The 27,237-nt window shown below is 49.5% G+C and overlaps 1 protein-coding gene across 1 annotated transcript in view; it reads right to left on the reverse strand.

Annotated features, from left to right (window-relative positions):
- Positions 1 to 27,237, reverse strand: part of GRAMD1A (GRAM domain containing 1A) — an 894,680-nt gene that overhangs the window by 347,927 nt on the left and 519,516 nt on the right. Inside the window, 1 exon segment of the mRNA XM_030213386.1 lies at positions 4,445 to 4,588. Within this exon segment, the coding sequence (XP_030069246.1) occupies positions 4,445 to 4,588 (144 nt within the window).

The raw sequence follows: 27,237 nt of genomic DNA on the forward strand, positions 1-27,237 counted from the left end.
TCACTGGCTGACTACTTCCGCAACAAGGTCCAGAAGATCAACCTCGAATTCACCACTAAACCTTATCCTCCTCTTCATCCTATCACCCACTCCCTCAACCAATCAACCCAAGCCTCCTTCTCCTCTTTTCCTGATATCACCGAAGAGGAAACCGCCCATCTTCTCTCCTCCTCGAAATGCACCACCTGTTCCTCAGACCCGATCCCCACCAACTTACTTATCACCATCTCTCCTGCTATCACCCCTCCCATATGTCATATCCTCAACCTCTCTCTCTCCACCGCAACTGTCCCTGACACCTTCAAGCATGCTGTTGTCACACCTCTCCTCAAAAAACCTTCACTTGACCCTACCTGTCCCTCCAACTACCGCCCCATCTCCCTCCTACCCTTCCTCTCCAAAATACTTGAACGCGCCGTTCACAGCCGTTGCATTGATTTTCTCGCCTCTCATACCATCCTCGATCCGCTTGAATCTGGCTTTCGCCCACTTCACTCGACAGAAACGGCATTATCCAAAGTCTGTAATGACCTGTTCCTCGCCAAATCCAAAGGTCATTACTCCATCCTCATTCTCCTTGACCTATCGGCTGCTTTTGACACTGTCAATCACAATTTACTTCTTGACACACTGTCCTCTTTTGGTTTCCAGGGCTCTGTCCTCTCCTGGTTCTCCTCTTATCTCTCCCATCGTACCTTCAGAGTACACTCTCATGGCTCTTCCTCCACCCCTATCCCGCACTCTGTTGGAGTCCCTCAGGGTTCTGTCCTTGGACCCCTTTTCTCTATCTACACCTCTTCCCTGGGCTCCCTGATCTTGTCTCATGGCTTCCAGTATCATCTTTGTGCTGACGACACCCAGCTTTATCTTTCCACACCTGACATCACTGCGGAAACCCAGGCCAAAGTATCGGCCTGCTTATCCGACATTGCTGCCTGGATGTCCAACCGCCACCTGAAACTGAACATGGCCAAGACCGAACTTCTTGTCTTCCCACCCAAACCCACTTTTCCTCTACCTCCACTCTCTATCTCAGTTGATAACACCCTCATCGTCCCCGTCTCATCTGCCCGCAACCTCGGTGTCATCTTCGACTCCTCCCTCTCCTTCTCTGCGCACATCCAGCAGATAGCCAAGACCTGTCGCTTCTTCCTCTATAACATTAGCAAAATCCGCCCTTTCCTCTCTGAGCACACCACCCGAACTCTCATCCATTCTCTCGTTACCTCTCGCCTTGACAACTGCAACCTACTCCTCACTGGTCTCCCACTTAGCCACCTATCCCCCCTTCAGTCCGTTCAGAACTCTGCTGCACGTCTTCTGCCTGAACCGATACACTCATATCACCCCTCTCCTCAAGTCACTTCATTGGCTTCCGATCAGGTACCGCATTCCATTCAAGCTTCTGCTACTAACCTACAAATGTACTCGATCTGCAGCCCCTCCTTACCTCTCAACCCTCATCTCCCCTTACGTTCCTACCCGTAACCTCCACTCTCAAGACAAATCCCTCCTTTCAGTATCTTTCTCCACCACCGCCAACTCCAGGCTCTGCCCTTTCTGCCTCGCCTCACCCCACGCGTGGAACAAACTCCCCGAGCCCATACGTCAGGCCCCCTCCCTGCCCATCTTCAAATCTCTGCTTAAAGCCCACCTCTTCAATGTCGCCTTCGGCACCTAACCTCTATACTTCTACCCAGGAAATCTAGACTGCCCAACTTGACATTTCGTTTTTTAGATTGTAAGCTCATTTGAGCAGGGACCGTCCTTCTTTGTTTATTTTGTACAGCGCTGCGTAACCCTAATAGCGCTCTAGAAATGTTAAGTAGTAGTAGTAGTATTTTGCAGTTTCTGATCCTGATGTCGTTTGATGATCGAACTGATGCAGATCACTGGAGGCTTTTTTTGTTGTAGATCCAGCTCAGAACAAAAGTAAAGAGAAAGGATGCTTGCTTGTAAAGTGCAGGGAGACAAAAAGTTGCCTTTATAAAAACAAAACAATGAAATTAACTAAGTGAAGGAAAGAAAACCTAAAATAAACTCAGGACTGGTACCCAAACGTAGACTGAACAAAAGGAAGTAAAACTTTTGAGCAGTAAATAAACAAATAGTGCATTACTTAGCCTGAATTGTAGCAGTCCAATGTGAACACAGCCTCTGCCTTTCGGAATTTTATGCACCAATATTCTCCCCACCTTATTATTGTCTCTTAGCTTGTCTGCTTTAAATGAGAGTTGATTAACTCCCACTCTGAGGTATATAAATGATCTAGTTGCTTCTAACTGATGGGCTACCTTGTTTGGTTCAGTACTTTTGTGTTGTGTTTCCAACTTCATTATTTGATTTTTTCACTGAGAAATAAGGGATGTAGTTTTGCACTTAGTCTGGCTAGCTTTTGAATAACATACTCCCGTAAGACTGCATTCCACACTACTGCTACAGAGGGTCTAGACTGCAAATTACAATCTAAGCACAGTTCAAGAGCTCTTTACAGGCCTTGCATATGGATTTATCCTGCAAAAAACTATTATTCGAAGAGCACCGCTTCTCCCATGTCTCCTAATGATAGGTACGGTTGCTCAGCAAGCATCATGGTCTGAGATAGTGATAGTCTGTATCCCAGCAGCTACATCTGTGTCAGACAGTGTCTTCTCAAGGAGAACATAATCAATTCTGAAGCAGGCACCTCATGATTGAGAATAAAATGTATAATCTCGCAATGCAGGATGCATGAGGCGCCAAGAGTCGAAAAGATCCAGCTCCCTCCATCAAATGTGTGAGGTCCTTAGCCATCTTAATGTGTTCACTAGAGGGGCTCTTGTATTAACAGCATCTAGATGCACTGAAGCATTAAAATCACTCCCATATATATATATGAAGCCGTCATGGATCAAAACAAGTTTTCTTTGATCCCACTGGGAAACCCTCCAGTGGTCATCACGTCATTTAAGTCACCTTTTAGTGACTTAGGCATGACTGAAACCAAGGCTGCTCCCGGGCCCAGCCTCCAAAGGGTGCCCGGCGCTGCTGCCGCATCAGCATCCCAACAGTGGCATTGGGGCAGGCGCATGGACACTGCTAAACATAATCGTCGTTTTTGCAGAGCGGGTTCCTTATCTTTAGCTAGGCAGATTGCGAAAGCTGAGATTCCACGCTACTGGCAGGTTTTTGCTTAGTGTTACAGGAAATGGCATCAAAAAGCGGTGATAAGTTAGCACTAATAAAGGTAAAATATCTTGTTGGTGCTCTTGGGTGGGTTTTTGTTTTCCCCAGGGGACCGCTGCGATGCATGGTTTAAGTAAAAACAAAAAAACAACACCACGCTTTCTCATTACATAGTAACATAGTAGATGATGGCAGAAAAAGACCTGCACAGTCCATCCAGTCTGCCCAGCAAGATAAATCCATATGTGCTACTTTTTGTGTACACCTTACCTTGATTTGTATCTGCCATTTTCAGGGCACAGACCGTAGAAGTCTGCCCAGCACTAGCCCTGCCTCCCAACCACCAGCCCCGCCTCCCACCACCGGCTCTGCCACCCCATTAGAGTTGTGTTTTTGTTATGCGAAGTCCAACTCTGGCTGATGCCTCTGTTAATTCTCTCTTTTGTTATTCATTAGGCTAAGGTGAAATTAAATGTGTTTTATTCAGCTTGGTGAGATAGTTTCTCCTCATTTCTCATTCCTGAAATTCAACGTGAATACTGAATGAAGGGGGGCGGCAGCTCTGCCCCGAGCCTGGCACTGTCTCTCAGTGGCCCTGATTGAAACAGGTCTAGACCAAAATGTCTAACTTTTAACCCTGGACGTTTTTGCTTTGTTCTATTATGGCAGAAAAACATTCAAGTTTTGGGAATGCCCAAATCCCGCCACCAAATGCTCCCTTGAGATCTGTGTTTAATATACAGATGTCTGGTTACAGCTTTGTATATGTAACTGATTCCCTTATCTATGATCTACAGATAGCTTGTGTCTTCTTGGCCTTTTCAGGGACAAGTTAACAGACAGGCTTGCTTGGCCTAAGTAATGGGCCATAAACTTTAACAAGCCTCTGTTTGTTTTCAAATAGGTTTTGGATATAATATAGAGATGGACAAATATGAGTGGTAAATAAGCCCTCTTCTGAAGTGTTTAGCTCCCCTTAGAGGCAAGAGGGGGGCTTTACATTTGGACACACTGTAGAGAAAAACATCTCAAATTTGAATTTCAAAAATTGTGATTTGGACGTTTTTCTCCAAGAAACGTCCAAATGCCACTGTATTGTCATTTTTGAGATGTTTTTCTCTTTTTAAAATGAGCCCCTAAATATAGTTAGCCCAGCCAGACACAAATCTATGAAGCTGAGAATGTCCATTTATAAGAGGGAGGGCCTTCAATCACTCATAGGATGCTCCCGACCAGGCTGCATTATGCAAATAGTACTGTGCCACCTGCCAACTCTGACCTGTGAATTTGTGGTGCTCCAGAAAATCCTGGATGAACTGTGACTTGCTGAAAAGTATCTGCTGGAGTCTGTCTGCACTGATGCGAAAGGTGGAGTTGATGTGGAGACGGCCAGGGAGGTCTGAGGAGAAAGCACCCAATTCACCTACACAAAAAAGAGATTGTTATAGCCCAATAGAGTGACATCTCAACTTGCTGCAGACACAGAGAAAATTATGGCACATAAAGACCGCAGACTTTATTTGATATCTATTTATAGTACCTGCTTGAGCACCCTGAGGATCCTATCTGATACCTGAACTCACATCCCACCGCTGAGCCTCTGCACCCATCCCACACACCACCCCCTCACTCTTTGAGCCACTAATGATCCTTTCTGCCTGTAACAGACTTAGGGCCGTTTACTAAGCCACGCAAATGATAGAGACACCCATTGCACACCTAACAGCCTTTTTATTTCTCATTTCCCCTTCCAGTCCTGCCACCAGGACTAGGAGGGTACAGTCTCCCAATTTTGTTTTGATCTTCAAAAAATTAATATCGTGCGGTTTCTTCTATTGATTTTATTTCATTGTCTGCCAAATTTCATTTTTATGTCCACAAACTAAATTATAAGAACATAAGAATAGCCATACTGGGTCAGACCAATGGTACATCTAGCCCAGTATCCTGCTTCCAACAGTGGCCAATCCAGGTGACAAGTACCTGGCAGAAACCCAATTAGTAGCAACATTCCATGCTACCAATCCTGGGGCAAGCAGTGGCTTCCCCCATGTCCATCTCAATAACGGACTTTTCCTCCAGGTACCTATTTTAGAAGCTCTATTTATTTATTTGTTACATTTGTATCCCACATTTTCCCACCTATTTGCAAGCTCAATGTGGCTTACATAGTACTGTAGAAGCGATTGCCAGTACCGGTATGAACAAATGCAGAGTAAGATCATGTGTGATAGACACAATAGGAATCATAAGGAGGAAGAGTTATGTCCAGTACGAGCTTTTATTTAGTTGTGTTGTAGGATTGAGGCATTTAGGTTGGATCGTATGCCTTTTTAAACAAGTTAGTTTTTAGGGGTTTCCGGAAGTTTAGGTGGTCATATGTTGTTTTCATGGCTCTTGGTAATGTGTTCCATAGTTGTGTGCTTATATAAGAGAAGCTGGATGCATGTCCTTTGCAACTTGGGTGGTGGAGATTTAGGTATGTTCGGGTTGATCTTGTTGTGTTTCTGGTTGGTAGGTCTATAAGGTTTGTCGTGTATCCCAGGGCATTGCTGTAGATGATTTTATGAAACAGGGTGCAGATTTTGAACGCAATACGTTCTTTGATTGGGAGCCAGTGCAGTTTTTCTCGTAGGGGTTTGGTGCTTTCGAATCTTGTTTTTCCAAATATAAGCCTGGCTGCTGTATTTTGAGCAGTATGGGGTTTCTTTATGATTTGTTCGTTGCATCCCGCATAGATTCCATTGCAGTAGTCTAGATGGCTTAGTACTATAGATTGTACCAAGTTGCGAAATATTTCCCTCAGGGGAAAAAAGGTTTCACTCGTTTGAGCTTCCACATTGAAAGGAACATTTTCTTTGTTGTAGCTTTCACTTGGCTTTCTAGTGTGAGATTTCGGTCGATTGTAACTCCGAGAATTTTCAGGCTGTCTGTGATAGGGAGGGTGTAGTCTGGGGTGGTTATGTTGGTGGGTTTCTTCGTGTTATATTGGGATGAGACAGTGTGTTTTTTTCTGTGTTAAGTTTTAGTTGACGTGCATTTGTCCATGAGTTCATGATGTTCAAGCTAAGCTTGATTTCTTTGGTGATTTCTGTTAGATCATGCTTGTAAGGGATGTATATTGTGACATTGTCTGCGTATATGAAAGGGTTAAGGCCTTGACTGGATAAGGACTTGGCTAGTGGAGTCATCATTAGGTTGAAAAGGAGCGCTGATAGTGGCGATCCTTGAGGTACTCCACAATCTGCTTTCCATGGTGATGATATGTACATAAGTACATAAGTAATGCCATACTGGGAAAAGACCAAGGGTCCATCGAGCCCAGCATCTTGTCCACGACAGCGGCCAATCCAGGCCAAGGGCACCTGGCAAGCTTCCCTGTTCGAATTCGATTTTACTTGATATGTTCTAGTAGTTAGGAAACCCTTGATCCAGCTAAGTACACTTCCACCAATCCCGAAGTATTCTAGGATGCTTAGTAGTATATTATGATTTACCATGTCGAACGCACTAGACATGTTGAATTGTAGGAGAAGTACGCTTTTGCCTGCTGCAATTTCTTATTTGAATTTGGCTAAGAGCGTAATAAGTACTGTTTCGGTGCTGTGGATGGAGCGAAATCCTGATTGTGATTCGTGTAGTATTGTGAATTTGTTTATGTAGTCAGTAAGTTGTTTGGTTACCATGCTTTCCATCAGTTTGACTACCAGTGGGATTGATGCTACTGGGCGGTAGTTGGTGATGTCGTCTGTTTTTTTCTTGATATCTTTTGGTATTGGGGTGAGTAGGATGTTGCTGTTTTCCTTAGTGAAGAGACTATGTTGGAGCATGTAGTTTAAGTGGGATGTGAGGTCTGTTATGAAGCGGTGGGGAGCAGATTTTAATAGGTAACTGGGGTAGGTATCCAATTTACAGTGAGTCCTGGAGAACCTATTAATCGCTTGGTTGACTGTTTTAGCAGTGAGGGGAGTGAAGCTTGTCTAGAGTCTGTCCGCTGGGTATTCACCGAGGATTGGGTCCAAACACTCGAAGTTTTCGATGCCGGTGATGTTCTCAGGTAGCGTGTTGCGTAGGTTTACAATTTTTTCATTGAAGTATTTGGCAAGTTTGTCTCCAGATGGGATATCTGTGTTGGTTGTGGTGACCAAGGTAATGTCTAGTAGTTTGTTCACGAGTTGGTATAATTTTTTCGTGTCTTTGTAGTCAGGCCCTATTTTGGTTTTGTAGTATAACCTTTTGACTAGTCTTACCGCGTATTTGTATTTTCTTTGAGTTTGTTTCCATGCATTGAGTGTTTGTGTATCTTTTATTTTTCTCCATGCTCATTCGAGTTTCCTGTATTGTGTTTTTTAGTTTTTTCAGTTCTTCGTTGTACCATGGTATCGAGTTATGCCTACGTGAGGTTCTTGTTTGTAAGGGTGCTATTTCGTCTAACATGTTTTTGCATCTTTTATCCCAGTTTGAGAGATAGTATGTAGAGTCTGTTTGTGCTGTCCATTCATTATTGTACATCTGTTGCCAGAATGTTTCCGAATTTATTTGGCCTCTTGTGCGTTCTTGTATACGGTGTGAACCCTTTTTCCGCCAAAGTAGGGATAGTTTTAGTTTGTAGTGGTCTGACCATGGTGTGTTTGTCCATTTGATATCTAACACTATTAGGTCCTGGTCTGTGGACAGTTTGTGTGAGATAAAGTCGAGTGTGTGTCCTTTGACATGGGTTGCCTGAATGTGTGGCCATTCTGTTTGGATGTCTGAAAATCAGTATTTAAATATTCATTTTGCATGGATATCCAAATACCAATTTTATAAAGCCAGAATATGGATTTCTAACACTGTAGTGAACAAACGTGGATAAAGGGGAGCCGGTTGATATTGTGTATCTGGATTTTCAGAAGGCGTTTGACAAAGTACCTCATGAAAGACTCCAGAGGAAATTGGAGAGTCATGGGATAGGAGGTAGTGTTGTATTGTGGATTAAAAACTGGTTAAAAGATAGAAAACAGAGAGTAGGGTTAAATGGTCAGTATTCTCAATGGAGAAGAGTAGTTAGAGGGGTTCCCCAGGGGTCTGTGCTGGGATCGCTGCTTTTTAACATATTTATAAATGACCTAGAGATGGGAGTAACTAGTGAGGTAATTAAATTTGCTGATGACACAAAGTTATTCAATGTCCTTAAATCGCAGGAGGATTGTAAAAAATTACAAGAGGACCTTACGAGACTCGGAGAATGAGTGTCTAAATGGCAGATGATGTTTAATGTGAGCAAGTGCAAAGTGATGCATGTGGGAAAGAGGAACCCGGATTATAGCTACGTCATGCAAGGTTCCACGTTAGGAGTCACGGACCAAGAAAGGGATCTAGGTGTTGTTGTTCATGATACGTTGAAACTTTCTGCTCAGTGTGCTGCTGCGGCTAAGAAAGCAAATAGAATGTTAGGTATTATTAGGAAAGGAATGGAAAACAAAAATGTGGATGTTATAATGCCTTTGTATTGCTCCATGGTGCAACCGCACCTCGAATATTGTGTTCAATTCTGGTCGCCACATCTCAAAAAAGATATAGTGGAATTAGAAAAGGTGAAGAAAGGGCGATTAAAATGATTAAGGGGATGGGATGACTTCCCTAAGAGGAAAGGTTAAAGCGGCTAGGGCTCTTCAGCTTGGAGAAAAGGCGGCTGAGGGGACATATGATAGAGGTCTATAAAATAATGAGTGGAGTTGAATGGGTAGATGTGAAGCGTATGTTCACGCTTTCCAAAAATACTAGGACTAGGGGGCATGCGATGAAGCTACAATGTAGTAAATTTAAAACGAATCGGAGAAAAGTTTTCTTCACTCAACATGTAATTAAACTCTGGAATTCGTTGCCAGAGAATGTGGTAAAGGCAGTTAGCTTAGCGGAGTTTAAAAAAAGGTTTGGACGGCTTCCTAAAGGAAAAGTCCATAGACCGTTATTAAATGGACTGGGGAAAATCCACTATTTCTGGGATAAGCAGTATAAAATGTTTTGAACATTTTGGGGATCTTGCCAGGTATTTTGTGACCTGGATTGGCCGCTGTTGGAAACAGGATGCAGGCCTCGATGGGTCTTTCCCAGTATGGCAATACTTATGTACTTATGTATTTAGTACATCCATATGGTAAGGGGGATTGGTGTGGGCATGTTCTAGACGGGACTAGGGAGGGTCCAAAAGATGGATGTCCAGCTCCAGTTGCAGAAGGGGAAGGGCCATCCATGATCAAAAGATGGAAATCCGTATTTAGACCTGGCACTTGGCATGTCCAGGTTACAGAAAGGTGCTCTGATTGAGTAGTTCTCCACTGAATGGAGACAAAGTAAGTCACAGTAGGTATTTTTCTCTTCCTTGGAGGGCTCACAATTAAAAAAAAAAAAAAAAAAAAAAGCAAAAATTACAAAAAGCTGCATGGGAACTTGAACCCATGCAGCAACTAGCTTTAACCATTAGGTTATTCCTGCACACAGGTGTTTATGCTAATGCTTATTAAAACTTACTATACTGCTACATGTGTGTACAGTCATTTTATAATATAGAAGTTCCTCTGCTACCACACAGATGTCCGTGCCCCTCATTTTAACCCATTCATAATTTGGACGTTTGTTTGTAAAATAGATGTTCATGCTGGATGTTTCCAGCACATGAATGTCTATCTCGCATGTATTTTAGAACAGGCTGTTCTAAAATACATGTGAGATGGACGTCCATTTGTGACCTACTGACTGGGACATTTATATTCTGAATTGCACGTCCTTTCTAAAATGCCCCTCTATATGAATAAATGAACTGAAGCAAAAGAAATGCAATACATATCTTTTGTGGTGACAGACTGTGGCCCCTTCTGCATTTAGATGTTGGTTATCATTTTGCAGCAAGATGTTATCAGGGATTTCAAAACATTCCTTTTTCTGAAAAATCTATTTTATTAGCAAACCAGCTAAACCAAACAATCAAACCTATCCAGAGACAATCACAGTAACAATGATCCGCCTCACCATGTAACAAAATATAAAGTACAACTCCCCAAACAAAAAAAAAAAAACAACATAATTCCCTCTCCCCTCTCTCCTACATCACCCAATAACCCTCTCCCCCATAACATTCCCCAAAGCTGAGGTAATCAAAAGAGTGACTAAAACTGTACAAATTGAGTTGGTTAATGATAAGGCTTCTCGACCAGGCAGGGAGTGATTGTAAGTAAGTTTCTCAGATCGCCAGAAACATTTTCCAACATTAAAATGAAGGTCTAGCATCCAAGGCCTCCAAAGTTATATAGGAGAAGAGTGCATTTCTCTATTGTCAAAACAATGGCAGAGTCATCTCAGTCCAACATTGTAAAATACATTTCCACCCAAGAAGGCTAGCCTTGGCCAGAAAAAGATGTTCACCTTTCATCAGGGGCCCACAAACAAAGGATCTTCCAAAATGCAAGTCAATGAGAGTGAGACACAAACATCTCCCCACCAAACCACCCAAGTACTGACCACATGGAACCAAAAGGACTGACTAGTCAGACAACTCCTAAAACTACGTGCCATCGAGCCCTCCCCAGACTAATATTTCTGATACCAGCATGCTAGGTTCTAACTGGGAAGAAACACTCTCTGGTCAACACTCTAAAGTGACATTCTCTGAAAGTAGCACTGCAGGTGAGATGGGGGTGTCACGTTTTCAAGGCAGAAACTAGGTTCGTGAACCCTTGGGCCACTTCCGAGGAGCGGCAGTGGCAGGCAAAACCACCCCGTACCAGAGGCAAGGCAGAACTCTGACAGGAACAGCTGGACTTCACCTGCGCTTGACCACCCTTCCCCAGGAGTTGAGCCCCTGGGTACAGGCGTCCGGCAGGACTTACCGGACATGGCAGGCACTGGATACCAACTAGGCTGAACAGGGACTGAGGGTCAGAGGGGAAAGGAGTATACATGGGCAGCAAGACAGGAAACTGGGCTAGGACTCACAGACAGACAATACTACACAAAGCAAGAAATGGACAAGCTAAAGGACAGGAACTGAAAGCTACTGACAGACAAGAGACAGGACTGAAAGCTGCAGAGCAGCCACTAAAACAGGTTACAAATACTGACAGACAAGAGACAGGACTGAAAGCTGCAGAGCAGCCGCTAAAACAGGGTACAAATACTGACAAACAAGAGACAGGACTGAAAACTGCTGAGCAGCCACTAAAACAGGGTACAAAATACTGACAAACAAGAGACAGGACTGAAAACTGCCAGGCAGCCACTAGCAAGAGACACAGACAACCACTACTACTACTACTACTATTTAGCATTTCTATAGCACTACAAGGCGTACGCAGCGCTGCACAAACATAGAAGAAAGACAGTCTCTGCTCAAAGAGCTTACAATCTAATAGACAAAAAATAAAGTAAGCAAATCAAATCAATTAATGTGTACGGGAAGGAAGAGAGGAGGTTAAGTGGAGGCGAGTGGTTACAAGTGGTTACGAGTCAAAAGCAATGTTAAATACGTGGGCTTTCAGTCTAGATTTAAAGGTGGCCAAGGATGGGGCAAGACATAGGGGCTCAGGAAGTTTATTCCAGGCGTAGGGTGCAGCGAGACAGAAGGCGCAATGTCTGGAGTTGGCAGTAGTGGAGAAGGGAACAGATAAGAAGGATTTATCCATGGAAAGGAGTGCACGGGAAGGGGTGTAGGGAAGGACGAGTGTGGAGAGATACTGGGAAGCAGCAGAGTGAGTACACTTATAGGTTAGTAGAAGAAGTTTGAACAGGATGTGAAAACGGATAGGGAGCCAGTGAAGTGATTTGAGGAGAGGGGTAGTATGAGTAAAGTGACCCTGGTGGAAGATGAGACGGGCAGCAGAGTTTTGAACCGACTGGAGAGGGGAGAGGTGACTAAGTGGGAGGCCAGCAAGAAGCAGATTGCAGTAGTCTAAACGAGAGGTGACAAGGGTGTGGATGAGGGTTTTGGTAGAGTGCTCGGAAAGAAAGGGGCGGATTTTATGGATGTTGTAAAGAAAGAAACGACAGGTCTTGGCGATCTACTGGATATGAGCAGAGAAGGAGAGAGAAGAGTCAAAGATGACCCCAAGGTTTCGAGCTGAGGAGACAGAGAGAATGAGAGAGCCATCAACAGAAATAGAAAACAGGGGGAGCGGGGAGGTGGGTTTGGGGGGGGAAATGAGAAGCTCGGTTTTGGTCATATTTAATTTCAGGTGGCGTTGAGACATCCAGACAGCAATGTCAGACAAGCACGCTGAAACTTTGGTTTGGATGCAGGGGTAGAAAGGTAGATTTGGGAGTCATCAGCATAGAGATGGTAGGAAAAGCCATGGGATGAGATTAATGAACCAAGGGAAGAAGTGTAGATAGAAAAGAGGAGGGGACCAAGAACAGAACCCTGAGGTACACCGACAGGCAGAGGGATAGAAGTAGAAGAGGATCCACCAGAGTGAACACTGAAGGTGCGGAGGGAGAGGTAGGAAGAGAACCAGGAAAGGACAGAGCCCTGGAATCCAAGTGAGGACAGGGTATCGAGAAGTATGCTGTGATTGACAGTGTCAAAAGCAGCGGAAAGATCAAGAAGAATGAGGATGGAATATTGACCTCTGGATTTAGCCAGTAATAGGTCATTGGAGACTTTAGTAAGCGCAGTTTCGGTTGAGTGGAGAGGACGAAAACCAGATTGTAGTGGGTCAATAATAGCATGTGAGGAGAGAAAATCAAGGCAGCGGCGAACAGCACGCTGAAGTAATTTGGAGAGAAAAGGAAGGAGGGAGATGGGTCGGTAATTAGAGGGACAAGTAGGGTCGAATGAAGGCTTCTTAAGGAGAGGTGTGACCACAGCATGTTTAAAGGCAGCAGGGACAGTCGCAGTGGAAAGTGAGAGGTTGAGAATGTGACAGATGAGAGATGGCATTAAGAAGGTGGGTGGGAATGGGATCAGAGGAACAGGTGGTACATTTTGAGGAAGAAAGGAGAAGTGTAGTTTCCTCAATAGTAACTTCAGGAAAGGAGGAAAGGGAATGAGGGGAAGGAGAGAGAGGAGAACGGACTAGTGGAGGGAGAGGTGGCGAGGTAGAGAATGCAAGGTTTATCTTTTGAACCTTGTCGTGAAAGAATTCAGCAAGGGTCTGAGGAGATAATGAAGGGGGAGTTGGGGAAGGGGGCACCTTGAGGAGAGAGTTCAATGTGGTGAAGAGAAGTCGAGGGTTAGAGCCAAGAGAGCTGGTCAGTTGGATATAATAATCCTGTTTGGCACGTAAAAGAGCAGATTGGAAGGAGGTCAGCATGAACTTGAAGTGTAAGAAATCAGTAAGGGCCCGAGATTTCCGCCAGAGGCGTTCGGCGGAGCGGGTACAACCAAGAGCTAGACACAGAAATACAAACAAGAAACAAGACTAGGAAACCTAAGCTAAACTACACACAGACTAACTAGAATCAGACAAGGAACTATACTAAAACCAGACTAGGCAGAATTGCAACAAAGCACCACGAAACCAGGGACCTTAGACGATGCAAAAGCAAACACAGAATTTTCTAGGTGATTAATAAAGCTCATCAGCACCTGAGGCTCAGCTGCAGCAATCTCAAGGCAACTACGGGTGCTGTTCTGCCACAAACAAGAAAGACAAGTCTGGCAACCTGGAAGATCCGGACCGGACTGGGCTGAAGCCTGGAATAGGTAGGGACAGCAATACAGTCTATGGCAGCCACCGGTTCTGGTCACCAGAGGGTGAGGGGAGCACAAACCAAGAAGCAGGCAGAAAGCATACTGAAGCATAGAGAGGCTCAACATACACAGGTGCAGCACAGTGGAGCAATCAGAGCCATGCTGGAAGCAGCCAGCACACAGAGACAGAGCTAAGTCAGGCAACACACACAGGTGCAGTATTTTTTTTGTTACATTTGTACCCCGCGCTTTCCCACTCATGTCAGGCTCAATGCGGCAGGCAATGGAGGGTTAAGTGACTTGCCCACAGTCACAAGGAGCTGCCTGTGCTGGGAATCGAACTCAGTTCCCCAGGACCAAAGTCCACCACCCTAACCACTAGGCCACTCCTCCACTGAGTATAGTGGAGTAATTAGAGCCATGCTAGAACCAGCCAGCACATAGAGACAGAACTAACTCAGAAAGGACAGACAGAAGCCAGCTCAGAAGCTGACCCTCAGAAATAAGGTAAGTCTGAGAGGGGTCACGACCACAGACGTGACAGTCGGTCATATCGCAACAATGCCACAAATTTCTGATTCGAGAGCTAAATCCCCAGTTTTACTGACCATTTCTGTATCACCGCTGAATAATCCACTATAGTGTAAATCTTCTGAACAGTCTTACAAAGCTCAGCCATAGACAGCGGTTCTGGATTAACAGCTCTGAAAAAATCCTGCACCTTGATGACTATGCCCCCCTCCAAACCCTACATAAGGTGAAGGTAAAATTATGTATAATCATACCTGATAATTTTCTTTCCATTAATCATAGCTGATCAATCCATAGACTGGTGGGTTGTGTCCATCTACCAGCAGGTGGAGATAGAGAGCAAACTTTTGCCTCCCTATATGTGGTCATGTGCTGCCGGAAACTCCTCAGTATGTCGATATCAAAGCTCCATCCGCAGGACTCAGCACTTAGAGAATTACACCCACGAAGGGACACTCTGCCCAGCTCACCACCGCCGAAACGGGGGAGGGGAATTAACCCAGCTCATCCCCACACAAGTGGGGGAGGGGAATCCGTCCAGCTCATCCCCGCGGAGCGGGGGAGGGACACCACACCCGCCGATGCGGGGGGATCTGGCTTATCCTGCAACCGCAACCGCGGGAGGAGCTGACTGACCCTAACACCGCCGAAGCGGGAGGGGTACAAAGCTGCCCTACAGCCGCACGAAGCGGGAGGGAGTGCCGGCAGAATTTTAAGTCTCAATCCAGCCCCGTAAAACGGAGGGGAGAGGAATGTAGCAGCTCACTGTAACACAAACTCGTCTTAACTCTTGAAGAATCCAAGTGAAAAAACTTGAACACGAAGTCTTTCTGAAGTAACTGAAGACTAAACTTGAACCTGAAATGCAACCAGAATAAAAACAGTACAGATATCTGGGAGGGGCTATGGATTGATCAGCTATGATTAATGGAAAGAAAATTATCAGGTATGATTATACATAATTTTACCTTCCATATCATCAAGCTGATCAATCCATAGACTGGTGGGATGTACCGAAGCAGTACTCACCCAGGGCGGGACATTGAAATCCCTGACCTCAACACTGAAGCTCCAAACCGGGCCTCCGCCCGTGCAGCCACAGTCAAACGGTAATGCTTGGAGAATGTATGAGCCGAAGCCCAAGTTGCCGCCTTGCATATCTCTTCCAAGGAGACGGATCCGGCCTCTGCCATCGAGGCCGCCTGAGCTCTTGTGGAGTGAGCCTTCAGCTGGATAGGCGGCACCTTCTCCGCGGCCACATAAGCCGCTGCAATGGCTTCCTTGACCCATCTTGCCACTGTAGGCTTAGCAGCCTGCAGACCCTTACGAGGACCTGCAAACAGGACAAACAGATGATCCGATTTCCGGAAATCATTGGTCACTTCCAAGTATCTGATGATGACTCGTCTCACATCCAGATATTTAAGAGCAGAGTACTCCTCTGGGTAGTCCTCCCTACGAAAGGAAGGGAGACAGAGCTGCTGATTCACATGGAAGCGAGAAACAATCTTGGGCAGGAAGGAAGGCACTGTGCGAATAGTCACTCCTGCCTCAGTGAACTGCAGAAAAGGCTCTCGACATGAGAGCGCCTGGAGCTCGGAAACTCTTCTGGCTGAAGTGATAGCCACCAAAAAGACTGCTTTCAACGTCAGGTCTTTCAGAGATGCCCTCGACAAGGGTTCAAAAGGCGGCTTCTGCAATGCTCTTAGTACCAGGTTGAGATTCCACGCAGGCACCACTGAGTGCAGAGGAGGGCGCAGGTGATTAACTCCCTTGAGAAAGCACACCACATCTGGCTGCGAAGCCAGGGAAGCACCCTTCAGGCGGCCCCTGAAGCAAGCCAGAGCCGCTACCTGGACTTTAAGGGAACTGAGCGACAGGCCTTTCTCCAGACCTTCTTGCAGGAACGTCAACACTGAAGAAATTGGAGCAGTGAAGGGAGAAAGGGAGCCTGCTTCACACCACGCTGCAAAGATACGCCAAACCCTGGCGTAAGCAGTAGAAGTAGAGCGCTTCCTCGCTCTCAGCATAGTGGCGATGACCTTGTCTGAGAAGCCCTTCTTCCTCAGACGCTGCCGCTCAATAGCCAGGCCGTAAGACCAAAGGGGGAGGGATCCTCCATCACCACGGGACCCTGATGTAACAGGCCCTGCTCCACTGACAGCCGCAGAGGATCGTCGACTGAGAGCCTGATCAAGTCCGCATACCAGAGACGCCTGGGCCAATCCGGACCCACCAGGATTACCCTGCCGGGATGCTTTGCCACCCGGTCTAGCACCCTGCCCAACATGGGCCAGGGCGAGAACACATAGAGAAGCTCATGTGTCGGCCACTGTTGGAGAAGAGCATCTACTCCCAGGGATCGAGGGTCCCGTCCTCTGCTGAAAAAAGCGCGGCACTTGGCAATTGGCCGATGACGCCATCAGATCTAGGCTCGGCTGGCCCCAGCGCTTCGTGATGTCCAAGAACGCCTGAGCAGATAGCTGCCACTCTCCGGGCTCCAAGGTATGGCGACTGAGAAAGTCCGCCTTGACATTCATGACTCCGGCAATGTGGGCCGCTGAAAGCTGCTCCAGGTTCACTTCCGCCCACTGGCAAAGATTCATAGCCTCCTTGGCTAGAGGGGCGCTCTTGGTACCTCCCTGGCGGTTGACATAGGCCACAGCCGTGGCATTGTCCGACAGGACCCGTACAGGCTTCAACACCAGTACCGGGATGAACTCCAAAAGCGCCAACCGAATGGCTCTGAGTTCCAGGAGGTTGATAGACCACTTTGCCTCTGCAGGAGACCAGAGCCCCTGCGCTGTCCTTCCCAAGCAGTGGGCTCCCCAGCCCGACAACGAGGCGTCCGTCGTGACGACAATCCACTCTGGGGTCACCAGAGACATTCCCGCAGACAACTTGTCTGTCTGCATCCACCAGCTCAGCGCCTTGCGCACTGCTGGGTCCAAGGGAAGGCGCACAGCATAATCCTCCGACATCGGAGTCCAGCGCTGCAGCAAAGAGTGTTGAAGCGGTCTCATATGAGCCCTGGCCCAGGGCACAACTTCCATCGTGGCCGTCATAGAGCCCAACAGCTGCACATAGTCCCAAGCCCGAAGGGGAGAGGCTACTAGGAACTGGTCCACCTGAGCCTGAAGTTTGACAATCCGATTGTCTGGCAGGAACACTCTGCCCACTTGGGTGTCGAATCGAACTCCCAGGTACTCCAGGGACTGAGTCGGGCGCAGCTGGCTCTTCTCCCAGTTGATGATCCATCCCAGGGAGCTCAAAAGAGCAACTACCCGGTCCACAGCTTTGCCGCACTCTGCATAAGAGGGGGCTCGGATCAACCAGTCGTCCAGATAAGGATGGACTTGTACCCCTTCCTTTCGTAGGAAGGCCGCGATGACCACCATTACTTTGGAAAAGGTCCGCGGAGCAGTAGCCAACCCGAAAGGGAGGGCTCTGAACTGGAAGTGTCGTCCCAGGACTGCAAAACGCAGAAAGCGTTGATGAGGAGGCCAGATGGGAATATGCAGGTACGCTTCCTTGATGTCCAAGGATGCCAGGAACTCTCCTGCCTTCACTGCCGCTACAACAGAGCGGAGAGTCTCCATGCGAAAGTGCCGCACTTTCAAGGCCCGATTGACCCCTTTGAGGTCGAGGATAGGCCGGACAGAACCTCCTTTCTTTGGTACCACAAAGTAAATGGAGTAGCGTCCCTTGCCAAGCTGACTTTCTGGCACCGGAACGACCGCACCCAGGTGGATCAGATTGTCCAAGGTCTGCTGCACTGCCACAGCTTTGACCGGAGACTTGCAGGGAGAGAGTACAAACCCGTCTTTTAAGGGTCGGCAGAACTCTAGTTTGTAGCCGTCTCTGATGACTTCCAGCACCCACGCGTCTGAAGTTATTGTGGTCCACTCGCCCAGAAACGAGGACAGCCGTCCTCCAATCTGCACTGGGGCGTGGACCAAGACCCCGTCATTGGGTACGAGACCCTGGGGGAGGACCAGAGGGAGCACCTCCGGGACGGCGGTCTCTGCAAAAGGAATGCTGCTTGGGGGAGAAATTCCTCTTGAAGGAAGAGGGGGCAGAGGAACCCGACTTGCCCGGGCAGTACCGACGGGCTTCCTGCAACCGTCCTCTGGAGGTACCGGGACGAGTACTAGCCCGAGCCCTGACCTCTGGTAATTTCTTGCCCTTAGACGTGCCGAGATCGGTCACGATTTTGTCCAGCTCGACCCCAAAGAGCAGCTTGCCTTTAAAAGGCAACCTAGCCAGGCGGGATTTAGAGGCGTGGTCAGCAGACCAATGTTTCAGCCAAAGCCACCGCCGCGCAGAGATTGTCTGAGCCATGCCTTTCGCTGAGGCCCTCAAGACATCATACAGCAAGTCTGCCAAATAGGCTAAGCCCGATTCCAGGGCCGGCCAATCAGCCCTCAAGGAAGAATCCGAGGGGGAAGCCCGCTGCACCATAGTCAGGCACGCCCTGGCCACATAGGAGCCGCAAACTGAGGCCTGCAAACTTAAAGCAGCCGCCTCAAAGGACGACTTTAAGGCCGCCTCCAATCTTCTGTCTTGGGCGTCCTTTAGGGCCGTGCCACCTTCCACCGGCAACGCCGTTTTCTTAGTCACCGCAGTGATTAAAGAATCCACGGTAGGCCACAGATAGGCCTCACGTTCACTCACAGCCAAAGGATAGAGGCGGGACATAGCCCTAGCCACTTTAAGGCTCGCTTCAGGGACATCCCATTGAGCCGAAATTAAGGTGTGCATGGCATCATGCACGTGGAAGGTTCTAGGCGGGCGCTTCGTCCCCAGCATAATGGCAGAGCCAACAGGGGCTGAGGGAGAGACGTCCTCCGGAGAGGAAATCTTCAAAGTGTCCATGGCCTGTAACAACAGGTTGGGCAAATCCTCTGGGCTAAAAAGCTGCGCTGCAGAGGGGTCATCCGCTCCATCCGAGCGGGGATCCGTCTCCTCCAAGGAATCCGCAAAGGACCGTGGGAGACCTCAGACACGCTGCCCTCATCTACATCGGAGGAGACAAATTCCTCCAAGGCCTGGGAATCAACCCGAGGGCGTTTACCTCTGGGAACCTCAACCTCTTTACCAGACGAGGGAGCAGGGGCAGCGTTGTGCATGAGGAAGGCCTGATGCAGCAGCAAAACAAACTCGGGGGAGAAACCCCCCAGACTGTGCACTTCCGCAGTCTGGGCAACAGCCCTAGACGCACCCTCAACCGGCGCTCGCAATAGCGGGGGAGAGACATGCTGCGCATCCAAAATGGCGTCCGGCGTGAAACTCCGCGAAGGAGCCGCGCGGGAAGAACGGCTCTTAACTTTAGCCGCTTCTGTGCCGTCGCCCAAATTAAGGGCGTTCATGGCATTAATGTCTCCAACCTCAAGGGCGGCCCAAGAAGAAGCCGTCCGAGCCGCGTGGCCGGCCAAGATGGCGGAGGCGAGGAGCGGGGGATGGGCGTTTATGGCGGGAAAAACCGCCACGCCGGAGGAAGGACCGGGACATTCATCGGTCACGAAACTGTCACCCAACAAGGGCGAATCAGGCTTGAAGACCCCCGCATCCCCTCTAGAAGCGCTCAAGCGACCCGGGGAGCGACCCTTTGCGCCCTCGCCCTCCGACGCCATATGCCACGAGGAGAAGAATCGGGGAACCCCCTGCCCGCTATAAAAAGGTAAAAATTACCTGCTGTCCGCTCCGAGTTGTAACGACCTGGTGTCCCAGTGAGTAGCTGCAATAGACGCTTAAATAAACGTCGAAATAAACGCCTTTAAGGACGTTCAAAATTTTTTTTTTTTTTTTTAACGAAGCCAGCGGGAGGGGGGAGAAAAGGAGGGACCTGGCACCACCAGGTTTGCACTTGCTCAAAAGAGCCCTCAACCCCAGGCACTCAACAAAACCTAAAAATTAGGCTTGGAGGCCTAGCCAGAGCTGCTGCTGTGTGTGACCACCACCTGCTGAGATAGAGAACATACTGAGGAGTTTCTGGCAGCACATGACCACATATAGGGAGGCAAAAGTTTGCTCTCTATCTCCACCTGCTGGTAGATGGACACAACCCACCAGTCTATGGATTGATCAGCTTGATGATATGGAATATGTAATGAGCTAATAGATTATAGGCAAACACAGCTAACCCTCCAGCCCTCAAACCCTCTAAAAATCTCTTCTAATGATTTCATAGACCCATCCTCTCTCAAAACATGGCAAAGGAGGCAACAACTCTCTGAGGCCTAGTGATAAAAACCCCTCCTCCCCCCATTCCAGGAGGAAAGCTGGGTTCCCCACACTTGGCAAAAGATCTGTGACCCTTCAGTGTGCCCCCACATTTGCAATAATCTCCTCCAAATTTCCCTCATAGGTTTCATGAGGACACTAGCTCTCAAATGGGTAGGCAACTCTGCAGGACTCGCATGCAATATGAAATTAAGGGACAACGGGGCCATCCATGAGCATTTGATGGATACTGGGGTAAAAATTTCAATATCCAAGACCCAATCCCTAAAATGGTCTAGCCATTTACAGAAAATTGTCTTTTTAAACAAATTAATTCTGCCCACTAGCCACAAATGCATAGAGAGCCACACCCCCAAACACTGCTTAGTGAATTGGAGTAAGGCTGGGATGTTCACCTCACATAACAGTCTTGGGTTTCCTGGGAGCTGAATGCGAAGATATCAAAAACTACCAGTGGCCCATCGTAAAGGGAAACTCTCTCCCCATTCTCACCGCAAGGTCGGACAGGTAGATAAAGCCTACAATTTGTGCAAGTTTAGTCAGAACCCCGAAAAGTTCCAAAACTCCATAAAAATTTCCAAAAAGACTGGGAGAGACCTCCTGGGGTCCACCAAGTGAAAAGTAAAATAGGTCATCTGCAAAAGTGGCAACCTTAAAATCATGGGGCTCCAGACAGACTTCCCAAATCTCAGGATAGCGAATGATACATACCTGTAAGCAGGTGTTCTCCGAGGACAGCAGGCTGATTGTTCTCACGACTGGGTTGACGTCCACGGCAGCCCCCTCCAACCGGAAAAAAACTTCGAGGGAGGTCCTGCACACAGGGCACGCCCACCGCGCATGCGCGGCTGTCTTCCCGCCCGTGCGCGACCGTTCCCGCTCAGTTGAATGACAAGCAAAGGAATGAGGAAAACACAACTCCAAAGGGGAGGAGAGAGGGTAGGTGAGAACAATCAGCCTGCTGTCCTCGGAGAACACCTGCTACAGGTATCATTCGCTTTCTCCAAGGACAAGCAGGCACGGTTCTCATGACTGGGGTATCCCTAGCTCTCAGGCTCACTCAAAACAAGAACCCCGGTCAATTGAACCTCGCAACGGCGAGGGCATAACAGAAATTGACCTACGAAGAACAACTAACTGAGAGTGCAGCCTGAACAGAATAAAATCGGGTCCTGGAGGGTGGAGTTGGATTCAAACCCCAAACAGATTCTGCAGCACCGACTGCCCGAACCGACTGTCGCGTCGAGTATCCTGCTGGAGGCAGTAATGTGATGTGAATGTGTGGACAGATGACCACGTCGCAGCCTTGCAAATCTCTTCAGTGGCTGACTTCAAGTAGGCCACTGACCCTGCCATGGCTCTAACACTATGAGCCGTGACATGGCCCTCAAGAGCCAGCCCAGCCTGGGCGTAAGTGAAGGAAATGCAATCTGCTAGCCAATTGGAGATGGTGCGTTTCCCGACAGCGACCCCCTTCCTATTGGGGTCAAAAGAAATAAACAATTGGGCGGACTGTCTGTAGGGCTGTGTCCACTCCAGATAGAAGACCAAAGCTCGCTTGCAGTCCAATGTGTGCAACTGACGTTCAGCAGGGCGGGTATGCGGTCTGGGAAAGAATGTTGGCAAGACGATTGACTGGTTAAGATGGAACTCCGACCCCACCTTTGGCAGGAACTTAGGGTGAGTGCGGAGGACTACTCTGTTATGATGAAATTTAGTATACGGAGCATGGGCTACCAGGGCTTGAACCTCACTGACTCTACTAGCTGAAGTAACTGCCACCAAGAAAATGACCTTCCAGGTCAAGTACTTCAGATGGCATGAATTCAGTGGCTCAAAAGGAGGTTTCATCAGCTGGGTGAGGACGACGTTGAGATCCCATTACACTGCAGGAGGCTTGACAGGGGGCTTTGACAAAAGCAAACCTCTCATGAATCGAACGACTAAAGGCTCTCCAGAGATGGCTTTACCCTCTACACGATAATGGTAAGCACTAATTGCACTAAGGTGATTCCTTACTGAGTTGGTCTTGAGACCAGACTCTGATAAGTGCAGAAGATATTCAAGCAGGTTCTGTGCAGGACATGAATGAGGTTCTAGGGCCTTGCTCTCACACCAAACGACAAACCTCCTCCACTTGAAAAAATAACTCTTTTTAGTGGAATCCTTTCGAGAAGCAAGCAAGACACGGGAGACTCCCTCAGACAGACCCAATGAAGCAAAATCTAAGCCCTCAACATCCAGGCCGTGAGAGCCAGAGACTGAAGGTTGGGGTGCAGAAGCGCTCCGTCGTTCTGCGAAATGAGAGTCGGAAAACACTCCAATCTCCACGGTTCTTTGGAGGAGAACTCCAAAAGAAGAGGGAACCAGATCTGACGGGGCCAAAAAGGCGCTATCAGAATCATGGTGCCGTGGTCTTGCTTGAGCTTCAGTAAGGTCTTCCCCACCAAAGGTATTGGAGGATATGCATACAGGAGGTTGTTCCCCCAATGGAGGAGAAAGGCATCCGACACCAGTCTGCCGTGTGCCTGTAGTCTGGAACAGAACAGAGGCAGCTTGTGATTGGTCTGAGAGGCGAAAAGGTCCACCGAGGGGGTGCCCCACTCTCGGAAGATCTTGCGTACCACTCTGGAATGGAGCGACCACTCGTGCGGTTGCACGACTCTGCTCAGCCTGTCGGCCAGACTGTTGTTTACGCCCGCCAGGTATGTGGCTTGGAGAAGCATGCCATACTGACGTGTCCAACGCCACATCCTGACAGCTTCCTGACACAGAGGACGAGATACGGTACCCCCTGCTTGTTGATGTAATACATTGCAACCTGATTGTCTGTCCGAATTTGGATAATTTGGTAGGACAGCCGATCCCTGAAGGCTCGGAGCTCCAGGAGATTGATCTGAAGATCTTGTTCCTGGGGGTACCACACCCCCTGAGTGTGGAGCCCATCGACATGAGCTCCCCACCCCAGGCGAGATGCATCCATCGTCAGCACCTTCATGGGCTGCGGAATTTGGAATGGACGCCCCAGGGTCAAATTGGTCCGATTTGTCCACCAGCGCAGTGAATTGCGGCAACTGATGGACAGGTGGATGACATCTTCTAGATTCCCGGTGGCTTGGCACCACTGGGAAGCTAGGGTCCATTGAGCAGATCTCACGTGAAGACGAGCCATGGGAGTCTCATGGACCATAGAGGCCATATGGCCCAGGAGTCTCAACATCTGCTGAGCTGTGATCTGCTGAGATGCTCTGGTCTGGGAAGCGAGGGACAGAAGATTCTGAGCTCTCGCCTCGGGAAGATAGGCCTGAGCCGTCTGTGAATTCAGCAGAGCTCCTATGAATTCCAGAGATTGGACTGGTTGGAGATAGGACTTCGGGTAATTTATCACAAACCCCAGCAGCTCCCCATTTACCGAAGAGCTTCTGCCTCTGAGGTGCTCTTCACCAGCCAATCGTCGAGACACGGGAACAGGTGCACCCCCAGCTTGCGGAGATACGCCGCAACCACCACGAGACACTTCGTGAACACCCGTGGTGCAGAGGCGAGCCCAAAGGGTAGCACACAATACTGAAAGTGACGTGTCCCCAGACGGAATCGGAGATACTGTCTGTGGGCTGGCAGTATTGGGATGTGAGTATAAGCATCCTTTAAATCCAGGGAACAAAGCCAATCGTCTTTCTGAATCATGGGGAGAAGGGTGCCCAAGGAAAGCATCCTGAACTTTTCTCGCACCAGATACTTGTTCAGGCCTCTCAGGTCTAGGATGGGGCGCATCCCCCCTGTTTTCTTTTCCACAAGAAAGTACCTGGAATAGAATCCCTGCCCTTCCTGCCCGGGTGGCACGGGCTCGACCGCATTGGCGCTGAGAAGGGCAGAGAGTTCCTCTGCAAGTACCTGCTTGTGATGGGAGCTGAAGGATTGGGCTCCCGGTGGACAATTTGGTGGAGTGGAGACCAAATTTAGGGTGTATCCGCACCGCACTATTTGGAGAACCCACTGGTCGGAGGTTATAAGAGGCCACCTTTGGTGAAAAACTTTCAACCTCCCCCCGACCGGCAGGCCGTCCGGCACGGCTACTTTGATGGCGGCTATGTTCCCATGGATCCAGTCAAAAGCTCGTTCCCCTGCTTTTGCTGTGGAGGCGCAGGGGGCTGCTTAGGTGCACGCTGTTGACGGGAACGAGCACGCTGGGACTGTCCCTGTGCCTGAGAAGGCCTTCGGGCCAGCTGGGTGTACCTACGCTTGCTGTAGGCATAGGGTGTAGCCTGCCGGGCCCGGGAAAAACGTCCACCTGCTGAGGTGGATGCTGAAGGCGCCCGGTGGGACAGCTTGTCGAGAGCGGTTTCCCGCTGGTGTAGTTGGTCCACCAACTGCTCGACCTTCTCACCGAAAATGTTATCCCCCCAGCAAGGGACATCCGCCAGCCACTGCTGGGTACGGTTGTCCAGGTCAGAGGCACACAGTCAGGAGAGTCTGCACATCACTATACCTTGGGCCGCAGCTCGAGATACCACATCACAGGTGTCATAGATACCCCTGGACAGGAACTTTCTGCACGCCTTCAGCTGCCTGACCACCTCTTGAAAAGGCCTGGACTGCTCCGGAGGGAGCTTGTCGACCAGGTCCGCCAGTTGCCGCACATTGTTCCGCATGTGGATGCTCGTGTAGAGCTGGTATGATTGGATGCGGGTCAAGAGCATGGAAGATTGGTAGGCCTTCCTCCCAAACGAGTCCAGAGTGCAAGACTCCCGCCCAGGGGGCGCCGAGGCGGTATCCCTCGAACTCCGTGCTCTCTTGAGAGCAGAGTCCACGACCGCCGAGTCATGAGGCAATTGAGGCCGCATCAACTCTGGGTCTGAGTGGATTCTGTATTGGGACTCCGCTTTCTTGGGGATGGTGGGATTAGATAGTGGCTTCAACCAGTTCCGAAGCAGCGTCTCCTTCAGGACATTGTGCAGCGGTACCGTGGAAGACTCTCTAGGTGGTGATGGACAGTCGAGGACTTCGAGCATCTCCGCCCTCGGCTCATCCACAGTAACCACTGGGAATGGAATGCTGATAGACATATCCCTGACAAAGGAGGCAAAGGAGAGACACTCAGGAGGCGAGAGCTTCCTCTCTGGTGAAGGAGTGGGGTCGGAGGGAAGGCCCACAGACTCCTCTGAGGTGAAATACCTAGGGTCCTCCTCCTCCCCCCACGAGGCCTCCTCCTCGGTGTCGGACATGAGCTCTCTCAGCTCAGACCACAACCGGGCCCGTCTCGACTGCGAGGAACCACGTCCTCGATGATGGCGTCGAGCGGTGGACTCCCGCACCGGCGGGGACAAAGCTCCCTCCATCGACGTCGACTCCACCTGAGTGGCGGTCGACACCGGTGCCGCAAGCAGCGTCGGAGGCCTCATCATCAGGCCAGAGCCCACCGGCGCCTCCATCAACGGCGCCGGGGGCACTAGCACCCCCGGTTCCGGTAGAGCCTGGCGCATCAGCCCTTCCAGGATCCCCGGAAGGATGGCTCGGAGGCACTCGTCTAGGCCCGCTGTCGGGAAAGGCAGAGGGCCGGTGTGGGCGCCGGTGCTGGAAGCTTCTCGGGTCCAGGAGACGGTACCGAGATAACCGAGGACCAGCACAGCGACACCTCTTCGACCGAGGGGGAACGCTCCTCCCGGCACTGCCGCTTCCTGGGTGTCGAGTCGTCCCTCGATGTCCCGGAGCTGCCAGTCCCGTGCATCGTGGATGACCGATGACGGTGCTTTTTGGCTTTCTTCCGATGCCCGTCATCGGCACTCCGCGGAAGGGACGAGGAGGAGGTGGAGCCCCCACGGCCTCGAGGTATCGGATCCGACAGGGTTCGGTCCCGATGGCCCTGAGCAGCGGGAGTGGCCGGGGCAGAATGCCCGCGCGGCTGCTCACCGTCGCCGCCAGGCCGGCGGGCCAAAGGTACCTCTGCTCCTGGGGTCGATGCCATAGTTGGCGCCGACGCCGTCAACATCGGTACTGGCACCGAAGACCTGGCCATCGACACCGATGCCGTCGAGGTCGATGTCGAAGGGCCAGCGCAAGTTCCAAAAGACAGTCCAGCAGAACTTGCCTCGCCACCTGCGTCCGCTTCCGTACACGTCTTGGAATTATGCTCTGGGCCAAGGCACCGGAGACACCAAGCGTGAGTATCACTCTGCGAGATCTGCCAGCCACACCGACCACACTTCTTGAATCCGCTCGGGACCTTCGAGGACATTGACGGAAAAATCGCGTCGGCGAAGTCAAAATCGTCGATGGTGGCGGTGAAAAGCACACCCGAAAAAGAAAGGACTGCACGTCCACAAGGCCGCGACGACGCGCCCTCGCGACTGAGAACGACGAGGAAAACTTTTTTTTTTTAACGAGAAAAGATAACGCGAACACTAAGAAAAGAAAACCCATAGGCTAGGCCGCAATCCGGTTTCCGGGGCTGACTAAGAGAGGGACGAAGACACGTCTCTCTCCAGCGCGGAAAGGAAAAAAACTGAGCGGGAACGGTCGCGCACGGGCGGGAAGACGGCCGCGCATGCGCGGTGGGCGTGCCCTGCGTGCGGGACCTCCCGCGAAGTTTTTTTCCGGTCGGAGGGGGCTGCCGTGGACGTCAACCCAGTCGT

This window comes from Microcaecilia unicolor, chromosome 8 (genome assembly GCF_901765095.1).
Source record: "Microcaecilia unicolor chromosome 8, aMicUni1.1, whole genome shotgun sequence".
Lineage (NCBI taxonomy): Eukaryota > Metazoa > Chordata > Amphibia > Gymnophiona > Siphonopidae > Microcaecilia > Microcaecilia unicolor.